This window comes from Herpailurus yagouaroundi, unplaced genomic scaffold, assembly GCF_014898765.1.
Source record: "Herpailurus yagouaroundi ecotype Mexico unplaced genomic scaffold, PumYag 163, whole genome shotgun sequence".
Classification (NCBI taxonomy): domain Eukaryota; kingdom Metazoa; phylum Chordata; class Mammalia; order Carnivora; family Felidae; genus Herpailurus; species Herpailurus yagouaroundi.
The window spans coordinates 165,151-179,748 of NW_024412404.1; the positions used below are offsets into that span (position 1 = coordinate 165,151).

Here is a 14,598-nt window from a genome sequence, read left to right on the forward strand (position 1 = left end):
ACTCTTACCCTCATGCCAAGCACCAAGAACCCAATCTCTTCCATTAATGGGTACTTGCTGACCTGTTGCTTAATCTTCTCAGATGAGGCAAAAGGATCATAACTCTTTTGCCCTATCTTTACATCCATTATACAGGGCTTATTAAATTTATGGGTCACATCTTCCAGTTTTAGGTATAAATCTGTTATTAAAGAAAAACCTTAATTAGTAATAGGCAAACATATTACTACTCAAATAACTACCAGGGGAAAACAAAATGAGGAAATCTTAAAACTGAGAAAAAAGTTAAAACAAATCCAGAGTCAACAATTATTATTACTCCATCTGGGAAAAAAAAAAACTGACCAACAAATTTATAACAAGTGTAAATATCACTCAGAAACTCTTCAGGAGGTTATTAAACAATATTCATAAGCAAAGGCATGAAATAGATATAAGGACATTAAAAATAACTTATTTTAAAAGCTATTCCAGAAATGTATTCCCCTTTGAGAATACAGTTTATGTCATCTATGCCTCACTAGATCTCTCAGTATTTTAATAATTTTTAAAATTCTTCATTGAAAATTAGTAATAGGAGGGGCACCTGGGTGGCTCAGTCAGTTGAGCGTCTGACTTCAGCTCAGGTCATGATCTTACAGTTCATGAGTTCTAGCCCCATGTCAGGCTCTTTGCTGATAGCTCTGAGCCTGGAGCCTGCTTCAGATTCTGTGTCTCCCTCTCTCTCTGTCCCTCCCCCAACTCATGCTCTGTCTCTCAAAAATAAACATTAAAAAAATGTTTAATTAGTAATAGGAACAAATCCTTCGCACAGAGTATACAACAGAACTATAGCTTAAGAAAAGTAAGTCAATTTAAAATATGGTCACTGCCAAATACACATTTTAGTCTTAATACTCTAAAAAGGAAAATAAATATCTTGCTTTTTAGAATATAGGCATTCATCAAAAGTTCATCTGTAAACCACTTTGGCATCCTGCATACATCTTCCCATAGAAAACCATTATAAATGGAGATTCAAGTAAAAGATTATAGAAGTCCCAGTTATTACATACTATAGCTGAACTAATTATAGCTTTAGCCTGAAAGTAGGGATCTAGCTACACTAAAGGAATGGAGGAAAGAAATTCTTCCCCTTTTTATTTGAAAGAATCTTCCCAAAGTTCTGAATGAGATCATAATTTTCACTTATGAACATGAGAAGCATTTCTCCTAAAAACTTTTTCTCAAAAACAGAATTTATCTGCTTTTTAAAAAATGTATATTTATTTATTTTGAGAGAGCAAGTGAGCGAGAGCACAAAGCAGGGCAGGGAAAGAGAGAGAATCCCAAGCAGACTCCATGCTGTCAGTGCAGCGTCTGATGCTGGTCCGATCCCACAAACCCTGAGATCATGACCTGAGCCAGATGCTTAACTGACAATGCCACCCAGGCACACCTCTGCTTTTCACCAAAGTGACAAAGTTAGAAAAGGTATGTATTTTCGATTAATTAAATAAAAGGCCACCAGACAAAAAAGACTTCACCCTTTTTTCTTTTACCTTGACCCACCAAGACTAGCATAGTTATTAAATTATAACAAAGAAGTCTGCATTGAACCAAAAAGGAGAACAACCCTGACAGGGCTTGAGAAAGTGCTAAGCCCCTCAGATTTAAGGGCCATAAATCTTTTCACTGAAAGGATAAAAAATAAAGACATAAATTTTATCCCTTAGTCAAAGGAAGACTGGGGAAAGGTTAGGACTGTGTAGAAGTAGGTTAAGTCAAGCCCAAATATGATAAAAAGCTATAGCGTAAGAGACTAGCACTGGCACACAAGGAGTATGACACATTTTAAAGAAAGCCTCTCACAAACAGACTTGTTCAATAAGAGAAAACAAAAGGTCTGGACACAGACATGGATTGTTGATAGTGAAAGGTAATGGCACAGTGAGACTATCCTGTTCAAGACTGGAACCCACCCAAGCTTCTGTGCTTTAAAAAATAACCACAACCGGGGCGCGCCTGGGTGGCTAGGTTGGTTGAGCGTCCAACTTCAGCTCAGGTCATGATCTCACGGTCTGTGTGTTCGAGCCCCGCATCGGGCTCTGTGCTGACAGCTCAGAGCCTGGAGCCTGCTTCGAATTCTGTGTCTCCCTCTCTCTCTGCCCCTCCCCTGCTCAAGCTCTTTCTCTCTGTCAAAAATAAATAAACATTAAAGAAAAAAACCAAAAAACCAGAGGATGGGGTGAGAAGATGGGGGAAAAAAGCACAGAACAGGCCCCTTCTGATTCTCTCCTCCCATCTCCAGCTACCTTGAGAGAAAGTACACAGATCCATCCCTCTTTCCGTAGCTGTGTAAAAATTTTAGCAACAAGGTTTATATTTCAAATATAATACTTACATTGCTTTTAATACTTTAAGCATAAAAAATTCCTATAGCAAGTTTTCTACTGCTGGAATATATTTCCAACCCTCTAAGAAAGAGGCAGAAAATTCCCAGTGTCAAAAGAGAAGAAAACAGACATATGAAATATTGTGGAAAAATTGAAAGACCTGTATTAACTAAATAGTAAAGATGAGATAATTAGTTCCTTTAAAGGAAAGACAAGGCAGAACGCCATTTAGGGAGCTGAAGAAAAACTTATTTAGATCCCCTTACTGAATATTATTGATTGTATAAATTATAAGAATACAGATTCCAAGTTTAATCAAATTCTTCCCTGCCATATCTAGAAAATCTACTAGGTATTGATTACCATCTTCATTTCTGAACCTCTCAAAAAGGGGAAAAGGCCACATAAGGAACCCCTGGCCAACTATGAAGCCATATGGAAAATCAGAGAAGGCCTTACTTCTGCCTTCCACTTCAATCATCAGTCATTTCCAAGAGCAAAATAAGCTGAAAGTAGAATTATAAGCAGAGATTTTGAGCCTCCAAATTTGATTTAAGTGTAAAGGAGAGAACAGACATGTATGCCAACTTATTTCAGTCCACACTTCCTAAAATTTGACTAGTAGCTAGATCCAGAAACCTAATAATCAATAAGGCTGATTGAGATTACAATTGAAAACTCTCAATTTGTTCAAACCTACTTGAAGATACACTTCTCTATTTCCCTAAAGAACTACCAATAAAAGGCTTTTGACAGTACATGTACTAGGCATATGTTTATACACAGATACAAATGTAATTTAATATATATAACTAGCTCAAAATCTTTAAAGATAGTATCAGCAAAAAATGTTTTACCTTTCAAAAAAATCCCATTAGTCATGCTCTAAAATTAACTAATGGTGATGACTGTACAACTCCATGAATATACTAAAAACTACTGAATTGTATAGCTTAAATGGGTGAGTTTTATGGTACATAAATTATGCCTTGATAAAGCTATCATAAAAAATCAAAAGAAAAAAACCTTATCAATCAGCACATTCTTAGGCTTCTCTCAAAGTTACAATAATTTGCTGAGCAAACTGGCAGTACTTTCTACATTTTACTACTTTGGATTGTAAGAACTGTATCAAGTTTTATAAATCTCTACTCTGAGCACCTAAAAAAAAGATGCCCAAAGGGGGAATAAAAGGCCAGTTATTTCATATGTAAAATAAAGTAATGCTAACCACAGTATTCTACTAAAATTTTTAAAATATTTTTTAATGTTTGAGAGAGAGCACCCACAATGAGTTGGGGAGGGACAGAGAGAGGGAGAGAGAGAATCCCAAGCAGGCTTCACACCAGCAATGCAGAGCCCAACATAGGGCTCGATCCCATGAACTGTAAGACCATGACCTAAGCCAAAATCAAGAGTCGGACACTTAACCAACTGAGCTACCCAGGCGCCCCAGTATTCTACTAAAATTTAAGAGAATTTGTTTTCATGACCCTGTTGGCTAAACATGTACAAAAGTTTCCCATTTTATATTGATTTCATTTATAATCAAAAGGATAAAAATGGAAAAATGATTCCATAAACTCTCTATTAAAATCAAAGCTAAGCACCTGCATGGTGCAGCAGTTCTCATCTAACTTCTTCCAGAGGTAAAAAATTGAAAAGGAAGAGGAAATTCCCTGAGGCAGTTGTTGCTAGTACTGAGCCACTCTGTACATATATACTTTTTATTCCTGTTCTTTTACTCCTTTTATTTGCATTTTCTCCTCTCTTCTTTCATTTTCCCTACTTCATCTTCTCATCTCAGTAGCACCAAATTTCCATTTATATTCAAATAAGAATACAGAGTTTTCAAAGCATTCTCACATAACATAACATGCATCTTCTCAACTCTCTGTGGTATTATTTTCAATTTATAGTAGAAAAAGTAGAGATCAGAAAGGTTAACGAGTTAGCCAAATTTCTATTTAGTTGTTCTTTAATTCACATATTTAGCAGTTTCTTAGTTCTCAAAATTTGGACATAATCAAGGTAGAAACCAAGTGTTTGACTTCAAAGTTACTGCTCTTTCTATAGATGCATAGATGGCCATTTAGTACTGAAGATGAAAAGGCTGTTGATTGTGAGCAAGTCCTTGATTTGCTATATCATTGCTGCACCATGCAGCACCATGCAACATATAGCACCATATAGCACCATGCAGCACCATATAGCACCATGCAGGTGCTATATCATTGCTAGATCATATGCTAGTAATCACAAACTATAAAATGTCATTTTTAATTAAAATATTTCTCTCACTCAAATTCTTTCTGTATACCTACTTTTCAAAATAATGATGCCATTTGTTCAGTATTCTACTCCTTCTTAATAATCTTTTTAAACTGAGTATTTACTTTCTAGATGTTGAATCTAGTCCCATCCTCAGCAACCTTTGTTAATCTTTCAATGTCACTTTACTGAAGAGTCATGATTTGCTCAAAATTAAATAGCAATTAGTAGCAAAGTTTAATGGAATCCAGATATCTTACATTACAATGGAAATCTCTATGAAGTAAAGGTGGTCATAAAGATTTGTGACACAATTTAAGGTGCTGATCTGAATCAGGGATATATGTATGTATAACATATGTATTATATATATATGAAATATATGTATATTGGACTAAAGACAAGAAAGAAAGAAAAAAAGAAAGGAAGGGAAGGAGTAAGGAACAAAAGAAAAAAGAAAGAAGGGAGAAAGGAAAAAGAAAAGCTAGGCTCACTCTTTTTTCATATAACTGAAATACAGAATTCCCAGGGAATCATAGATTTACTATTACCTAACTGAGGATACTCACAGGGAGATATCATGATTCCCCTAAAAATGAAACATGGCATACCTAGTAAGTTAGTAGAAGGAAACCCAGTCAAGTTTAAAACTCTTCCCCCATTCATGAACCTTCTTCAATTTTTAGGCAGTCATGTTACTTGTTTAAATAAAATTTGTTCTGTCAAAGGCCTTGAAAAGGCAAACACTGCTTCAAGCATTCACTAAGAAAGAAATGCTGTGACTTTACATAGATCATTTTGTCCTCTAACCATGAAACTTAGCAGTAGTTTTTAAAAGACTGCAATTTAGAACCTAGAGATGGGGATAGGAGATACAGAGAAAAAGTCATACAAAGAAAATATTTTTTTTCCTACTCAAAATGGGAAACTGTCCAATAAACTAGGAAAAAGGAACATCTATAAATTAATATAGTACTAAGTATGTAGATTTTTTTATTCAATTACAACAAATTGGTCATTAATGTTACATACCATTTAAGAAACTGGTTATGAAAAGCAAAAGTATTAAGTTTTCCTTAATGAAGTAGAAAAAATACTAGAAAGAAAAACACACATATATTGTTTGTATAACACTAGGCTTGATTTTATATACAGACTTTTAAAAAGCTACTCTCATGAATTAATACTAAAGGATGTATTCTTAAGAAAAGGTTACCATTTGGTGCAGTTGGAGGTGACCAGATGCCATAATATTTTGGCAAATATTTTCGTAGCTCTAAAAGAACACCATCAGTACAATCAGCAGCATAAACCTGAAATATAGATAAATAAAACATTTGCATGTTGGTTTTTTATAATGCTTTATAATTGCCCTACATATTTCTCAAAAAAAAACAATACTGTTGAATCATAATTTATCTGGTATGAGTTTCAGCTGGAAATACATTTGGAAGCAAAAAAAGATTACTGTGTATCTCCAATGAAAAACTGCATATTGTTTACAGCACATTCTTCTTCATCTAATTCTAGCTTTTCACTGTCCTTGAACTATTTTACAACTAAGTAAAATGTAGATAAAGCTTTACGCAAATACAAAATAATTCCTGTCCACAGAAACATAAATAAATTCTGGCCAGAGGAGGTTCAACTGACTTCCCTCCACCCTCTACCCACCATGGGAGGGGAGAATTCAGTATCCACACATATATACTTATTTTCACTTCCCTTATTCCTTATAAATTTGTTCTTCTTTGGCTTCTCTTCTGAACCAGTTTCAATATCTGCTTCGTTCCCTCATTAAATAATGAGTTCAACAAAATCTTTAACAACTATTTATTTCATGTCTACAAGGAAGTTATGATTTTACCTTTAAAAAAATTATCGTTTAACTTAATTAAGTCCAATTATTGTGCATTTAATTCCTTGATTTATAACCAATAATAATTCTAGAAAATACTAAAATGTTCCTGTATCCTGGAACTAGATTCTTTGTTTGTTTCCTAAAAGATGAGGGAAAGAAAATATTTTTGTTTAAAACACAACTTATAAGACATTTTATCCAACAAACTCTCACAATATGGTCTACCTAATTATCCAAAACCATTAAAGTTTATGGGTGTAAAATGTTTATGAAATCTTAGTATTACAATTCTATTTGTCAAGCCATATTCATGTCAAGTAGTTACACCTACAAGCCAATTCTACAGAATGAACTCAATCAAGTGTGGCATAAACTCACCAGATATCCATGTGATCTACTGAAATGTGAGCAGAAGTGGTATTAGTCACTTCTAGGCCAAGGTAATTAAGAGAAGGGTGTACCTTATCATCTCTCTGTTCCTGGCCTAAGGAACAGAGGGCAGAGTGTTCATGATGACATAACAACAAGATGGAGGAACTAGGTATATATCTATGTACTTAGTAGTTAAAGAAGTTGATGATATTTTTATTCATGAAAAAGATAAAAGAACTGGAAGAGTAGAGAGATAAACTTTCCCTTTTTACTTTAAATATTTTTTTAAAGTACTAGGCCTGGTATTTATTTCAACACACCGGACTAGATAACCTAAAAAACTTTTCTACTAGAGAGATGTAGGATAAAATATAACAAATATTTTCTTAAATGCTTAGCTGAGCTCCCAAGGAAAGAAAGGAAATTCATAGGGGTCTATATAAGTAAAGAGGAAATCAAAAGCAGTAAGCTAAGCAGTGATGTTTGGGCTTCATAAAGGTCCACTCCAAAGACTTCAACCAAAGGATCTCTGAATTTAGGGTCTAGGCATAAAGGTGGACACAGAGGAGGTCAGAGTTACTATCCTAAAACAGGGAGAGTAAATGAAAGTCTAACTACTGAACAGTAAAAACTTTGGCATCTTCTCCCTTCCCCTACCATTGTACTCCAAAAATGCTGGGGGCAATGCTGATATAGAAAAAGATAGAAGCAATAAATAAACAACATCAGGAACAAAAAAGGAGTCATAAGTAGATTATAAAATATAATCCAACTATATTTTACTATCACACTGACAAAAATTCAAGATATTTAAGAAACTGAATCAGTGGTTACAAATCTATCTTTTCCCAGGAAAGAGAATGAAATGTAAAAAGGATAGGAAAAAAGGAAAGGGAAAAAGAAAAGACAGACAGACATTTGGCTACTCTGATGAATTTAGTTAAGTTCTATCAGACTTTAAGGAACAAAATCCTTATCTGATACAAATTCTTCCACAAAACAGAAAAATAAATGCTCCTCAACTCATATCATGAAGCTAAAAAAAAAACCTGATATCAAAACCAGACAAAGACAATATGTGACGAAAATAATAGTTCAGATTGAACAGATTAAAGGAGGAAACTCATAAAATCATTTCAATAAATACAGAAAAGGTAGGTGAAAAATATTCAATACCCATTCATATTTTAAATTGTTTCTTGAAATAAAGATAGAAAAGATGCTATGTATCTTCCTCTTTTTCCAAGAAGTTAATTTGACTCAACTGTATCAATGGGGGTCCCTTGTCGCTTAATGGAGCAAGACAGTGGAGGGCAGGAAAAGAGTTGAGGTCAGGTTATTTACTTCTCTAATTCCCTCCTTCTCAGTACAAGACTTCTGGTAAAGTTAACTTCCCTGGGTTCTAGTAACCACTCCCTTTCTTTGCCCTTTTAGGCCCAGGGATAGTATAGCATTATCTCTTGCAAGTGGCCTTAAACTCTAACCACACCCTGGTAAATAAACAAAGTGTACCATTTGTTTCTTGACTCACACAACAGGCAATTTCCTTAACCTGAGAAGAAATTTGTAATCAGAAACTTAGAAAGTCATACTAAAATGGAGAAATGTTAACTGAGAGGAAGATGCATTCCCCCCTCCCATCATTGCTTCTATATAGCACAGAACTGGAACTACTTGACAGAAATATATGGATTCAGGAGTGCCTGGGTGGCTCAGTCAGTTAAGTGTCGGCTCACATTATGATCTCACAGCACTTGAGTTCAAGCCCCAAGTCAGACTCTGTACTAACAACTCAGAGCCTGGAGCCCGCTTCAGAATCTGTGTCTCCCTCTGTCTCTCTGTCCCTCTCCCACTCATGCTCTATGCTCTCTCTCTGTCTTTCAAAAATAAATATTTAAAAAATGTATATATATATATATACATGCAAAAGGAACAACAGCAACAAAAAACCCTTCCAGTCACAGAACTGCTTACATAGAAAACAATTAGAACTGTTATAGTTCAACAAGATTACTAGATATAAGAAACACTGTACAAACGTTTTCATTCTTATATTAGCAATCACTGGGAAACTTACCTCAAAAAATATTATTTACAATAATAAAAAAATAAGGTACCTAGAATAAATTATGTACAAGACTTTTACAGAGTGAATATAAAATACATTCTTCAAATAAGAGACAGTGTGTAGCAGTTAAAAGCACATATTCTAGAACCAGACTGCCTAAGTTCAAATCCTGGGGCCATTGTTAACTATTTAAATGACCTTGGACAAAAAAGTTTTTTTTTTAAATTCAAGTTAGTTAACATATAGTGTATTATTGGTTTCAGGAGTAGAACCCAGTGATTCATCACTTACATACAACTCCCAGTGTTCATCCCAACTAGTGCCATCCTTAATGCCCAAAACCCATTTAGCCCATCCCCCCACTCAACACCCCTCCAGCAACCCTCAGTTTGTTCTCTGTATTTAAGAGTCTTTCATGGGTTGCCTCCCTCTCTGCTTTTATCTTATTTTATTTTTCATTCTTTTCCCCTATGTTCATCTGTTTTGTTTCTTAGATTTCACGAGTGAAATCATATTTTTCTCTTATTTCACTTAGCATAATACACTGTAGTTCCATCCATGTTGTTGCAAATGGCAAGATTTCATTCTTCTTCGTCGCCAAGTAATATTCCTGTGTTGTGTGTGTCTGTGTGTGTGTATACAGACATATACATGTGTGCATCTTTATCTGTCATCAGTTGATGGACATTTGGGCTCTTTACATAATTTGGTTACTGTTGATAGCGCAGCTATAAAAATTACTTCAAATCAGCATTTTTGTATCCTTTGGATAAATTGCTAGTACTGCAATTGCTGGGTTGTAGGGTATTTGTAATTTTTTGAGGGACCTCCATACTGTTTTCCAGAGTGGCTGCACCAGTTTGCATACCCACCAGCAGAGCAAAAGGGTTCCCCTTTCTCCACATTCTTGCCAACATCTGTTGTTTCCTGGGTTAATTTTAGCCATTCTGACAGGTGTGAGGTGGTACCTCATTGTGGTTTTCATTTGTATTTCCCTGATGAGGAGAAATGTTGAGCATCTTTTCATGTGTCTATTAGCCAACCGGCTGCCTTCTTTGGAAGGCCCCTTTATCAGATATGTCATTTGTAAATATCTTCTCCCATTCTGTCAGTTGCCTTTTACTGTTGTTTATTGTTTCCTTTGCTGTGCAGGAGCAATGTATCTCAATGAGGTCCCAATAGTTCACTTTTGCTTTTGTTTCCCTCGCATCTGGAGACATGTCTAGTAAGAAGCTACTGAGGCAGAGGTCAAAGAGGTTACTGCCTGTGTTCTCCTATAGCATTCTGATGGTTTCCTATCTTACATTTGGGTCTTTTATCCATTTTAAATTTATTTTTGTGTATGGTGTAAAAAGTGGTCCAGTTTTCCCAACATTTGCTGAAGAGACTTTTTTCCATCGGGTGCACTTTCCTACTTTGTCAAAGATTAGGTGGCCATACATTAGTGGGTCCATTTCTGGGTTTTCTGTTTTGTTCCATTTATCTATGTGTCTGTTTTTGTGTCAGTACCATATTGTCTCGGTGATTACAGCTTTGTACAGCTTGAAGTCCCAAATTGTGATGCCTCCAGCTTTGGTTTTCTTTTTCAAAACTGTTTGGCCATTTGGGGGGTCTTTTCTGGTTCCATACAAATTTTACGATTGTTTGCTCTAGCTCTGTGAAGAATGCTGTTATTTTGATAGGGATTGCACTGAATGTGTAAATTGCTTTGGACCGTATCGACATTTTAACAATATTTGTCCTTCCAATCCATGAGCGTGGAATGCTTTTCCATTTCCTTTTGTCTTCTTCAGTTTTTTTCATAAGCATTCTATAGTTTTCAGTGTATAAATTTTTCACCTGTTTGGTTAGATTTATTTTTAGGTATCTTACGGGTTTTGGTGTACTTATAAATGGGATCGATTCCTTGATTTTTTTCTGCTGCTTCATTATTGGTGTATACAGTCGCAACAGACTTTTGTATGTTGATTTTAAACCCTGTGACTTTGCTGAATTCATGTATCAGTTCTAGCAATTTTTCAGTGGAGTCTTTTGGGTTTTCATGTAGAGTATCATATCATCTGCAAAGAGTGAAAGTCTGACTTCTTACTTGCTGATCTGGATGCCTTTTATTTATTTCTGTTGTCTGATTGATGAGGTTAGAAGTTCCAGTACTATTTTAACAACAGTGGTGAGAGTCGACATCCCTGTTGTGTTCCTGACCTTAGGAGGAAAGCTCTGAAATTTTCCCATTTAGGATGGTATAAGCTGTGGGTGTGTGGGTCTTTTGTACGTAGACTTTATGATGTTGAAGTATGTATGTTCCTTCTATCCCTACTCTCTTGAAGGTTTTTATCAAGAAAGGATGATGTATTTTGTCAAAAGCTTTTTCGGCATCTATTGATAGGATCATGTGGTTCTTTCTTTCATCTGTTGATTTGTGGATACTGAAACAGCCCTGCAGCCCAGGAATAAATCCCACTTGATCATGGTAAATAATTATTTTAATCTATTATTAGATTCAATTTACTAGTACCTTGTTGAGAATTTTTGCATCCATGTTCATCAGTGAAATTGGTGTGTAATTTTCCTTTTTAGGAAAGGTTTGGTTTGGTTTTGGACTCCAGGTAATGCTGGCCTCATAAAATGAGTTTGGAAGTTTTCCTTCCACTTCTATTTTTTGGAACAGTTTCAAAGGAATAGGTATTAATTCTCATTTAAATGTTTGGTAGAATTCTCCCAGGAAGCCATCTGGCCCTAGACTCTTGTTTGATTTTTTTTTTAAGTTTATTTATTTGTCTTGTTTGGTTTTTTTTTAAGTTTATTTATTTTTGAGAGACAGCACCAAAGAAAGGGAGAGAGAGAGAAACCCAAGCAGGCTCTGTGCTGCCAGCACAGAGACTGACGTGGGGCTTAAACTCATGAAACTGTGAGACCGTGACCTGAGCCAAACCAGGAGTCAGATGCTTAACTGACTGAGACAGCCAGGTGCCTCTTGTTAGTTTGATTTTTTATTACCGATTCAATTTCTTTAGTGGTTATTGGTCTGTTCAAATTTTCTATTTATTTCTGTTTTAGTTTTTCTAGTTTATATGCTTCTAGGAACGTACCCATTTCTTCCAGAGTGTCCAATTTGTTGGCATATAGTTGTTCATAATATTCTCTTATAATTGTATTTCTGTGGTGTTGGTGGTGATCTCTTTCATTCATGATATTTATTTGGGTCCTTTCCTTTTTCTTTTTGATAAGTCTGGCTAGGGGTTTATCAATTTTGTTAATTCCTTCAAAGAACCAGCTCCTAGTTTCATTGATGTGTTCTGTTTTTTTGGATTTCGATATCATTGATTTCTGCTCTGAACTTTAATATTTCTGTTCTTCTGATGATTTTCAGCTTTACTGGCTATTCTTTTTCCAGCTCCTTTAGGTATAAGGTTAGGTTGTATATTTGAGACATTTCTTCCTTCTTTCAGAAGGCCTGGATTGCTATATACTTCCCCCTGATGACTGCCTTTGCTGCATCCGAAAGGTTTTGGAATGTCTGTTTTCATTTTCATTGGCTTCCATTCATCTATCTGATATGGGACTTTTATCTATACATAAAGAACTCCTACAACTGAATAAAAAAGACAACTCAATGAAAAACTAAGCAAAGGATCTGAGGAGATATGACTCCAAAGAAGAAATACACATGGCCAGTAAGTATATGAAAAGATGCTCAACATCATTAGCCATTAGGGAAATGCATATCAAACAAACCACTGAGATTAACACTTTACTACTCACTTGGATGGTCATTAAAAAAACAAACAAAACCCTAACAAATGTTGGTGAGGATAAGAGAAATTGGAAACCTCATATATTGCTAGTGAAAATATAAAATGGTAAAGCCACTCTGGGAAACAACGACAGTTCCTCAAAAAGTTTAATGTAGAATTATCATATGACCCACCAATTCCACTTACGGGTCTATATCCAAAATTGGAAACAGGTGGGAGATGGCGGCGTAGGAGGACGCTGGGCTCATCGCGCGTCCTGCTGATCGCTTAGATTCCACCTACACCTGCCTAAATAACCCAGAAGACTAGCAGAACAGGGTCTCCAGAGCCAAGCGCAGAGGAGAGGCCCACGGAAGAGGGTAGGAAGGGCGGAGAGGCTGTGCGCGCTCCACGGACTGGCGGGAGGGAGTCGGGACAGAGGGGCGGCCCGCTGGCCAAGCAGAGCCCCGAGTCTGGCTTGCAAAAGCGGGGAGGGGCTGGACGGAGTGTGTTCCGACAGCAAGCGGGACTTGACATCTGGAAGGTTATAAGCTAACAGCTCTGCTCGGAGAACAGGAGGGCTGGAGGACAACGGGAGGGAGAGTTGTTGAGCCCCGGACGACAGAGCTCAGCTTGTTGGGGAACAAAGGCGCTCGCCAGTGCCATCTCCCTCGCCCATCCCCCAGCCAAAATCCCAGAGGGAACCAGTTCCTGCCAGGGAACTTGCTTGCACCCCGCAAACACCGAACGCTGTGCTTCTCCGGATCCATCCCTCCGGTGGGTCTGACTCCCTCCCGGTGCCCCAAGGCCCCTCCCGAAGCGGATCACCTAAGGAAAAGTGAGCTGAGCCTGCCCCTCCCACCCCTGTGCACCTTGCCGATCCACCCTAGCTAATACGCCAGATCCCCAGCACCACAAGCCTGGCAGTGTGCAAGTAGCCCAGATGGGCCACGCCACTCCACAGTGAATCCTGCCCCGATGAGAGGGGAAGAGAAGGCACACACCAGTCTGACTGTGGCCCCAGCGGTGGGCTGGGGGCAGACATCAGGTCTGACTGCGGCCCTGCCTACCAACACAAGTAATTCAAGACAGCACAGGGGAAGTGCCCCAAAGTTCCGCACCACTCCAGGGACTATCCAAAATGACCAAACGGAAGAATTCCCCTCATAAAACGTCCAGGAAATAACAACAGCTAACGAACTGATCAAAAATGATTTAAACAATATAACAGAAAGTGAATTTAGAATAATAGTCATAAAATTAATCGCTGGGCTTGAAAACAGTATAAGGGACAGCAGAGAATCTCTTGCTACGGAGATCAAGGGATTAAGGAACAGGAGGAGGTAAAAAATGCTATCAATGAACTGCAAAATAAAATGGAGATAACTACGGCTCGGACTGAAGAGGCAGAGGAGAGAATAGGTGAACTAGAAGATAAAGTTATGGAAAAAGAGGAAGCTGAGAAAAAGAGAGATAAAAAAATCCAGGAGTATGAGGGGAAAATTAGAGAACTAAGTGATGCACTAAAGAGAAATAATATACGCAAAATTGGTATTCCAGAGGAGGAAGAGAGAGGGAAAGGTGCTGAAGATGTACCTGAAGAAAAATAGCTGAAAACTTCCTGATCTGGGGAAGGAAAAAGACATTGAAATCCAAGAGGCACAGAGAACTCCCTTCAGACGTAACTTGAATCCATCTTCTGCATGATATATCATAGTGAAACTGGCAAAATACAAGGATAAAGAGAAAATTCTGAAAGCAGCTAGAGATAAACGTGCTCTAACATATAAAGGGAGACCTATAAGACTTGTGACTGATCTCTCTACTGAAACTTGGCAGGCCAGAAAGAACTGGCACGAGATCTTCAGTGTGCTAGACAGAAAAAATATGCAGCCGAGAATCCTTTATCCAGCAAGT

At 37.1% G+C, this 14,598-nt stretch overlaps 1 protein-coding gene across 1 annotated transcript in view; it reads right to left on the bottom strand.

The window, feature by feature from the left end:
• The window catches only part of IPMK (inositol polyphosphate multikinase), a 57,993-nt gene that overhangs the window by 31,237 nt on the left and 12,158 nt on the right, over window positions 1-14,598 (bottom strand). The window contains exons 4-5 of the mRNA XM_040485052.1: window positions 5,863-5,975; window positions 9-181 (exon numbers count right to left, since the gene is read on the bottom strand). Coding sequence (XP_040340986.1) covers window positions 9-181; window positions 5,863-5,975 — 286 coding nt within the window. The remainder of the gene's footprint in view (window positions 1-8; window positions 182-5,862; window positions 5,976-14,598) is intronic.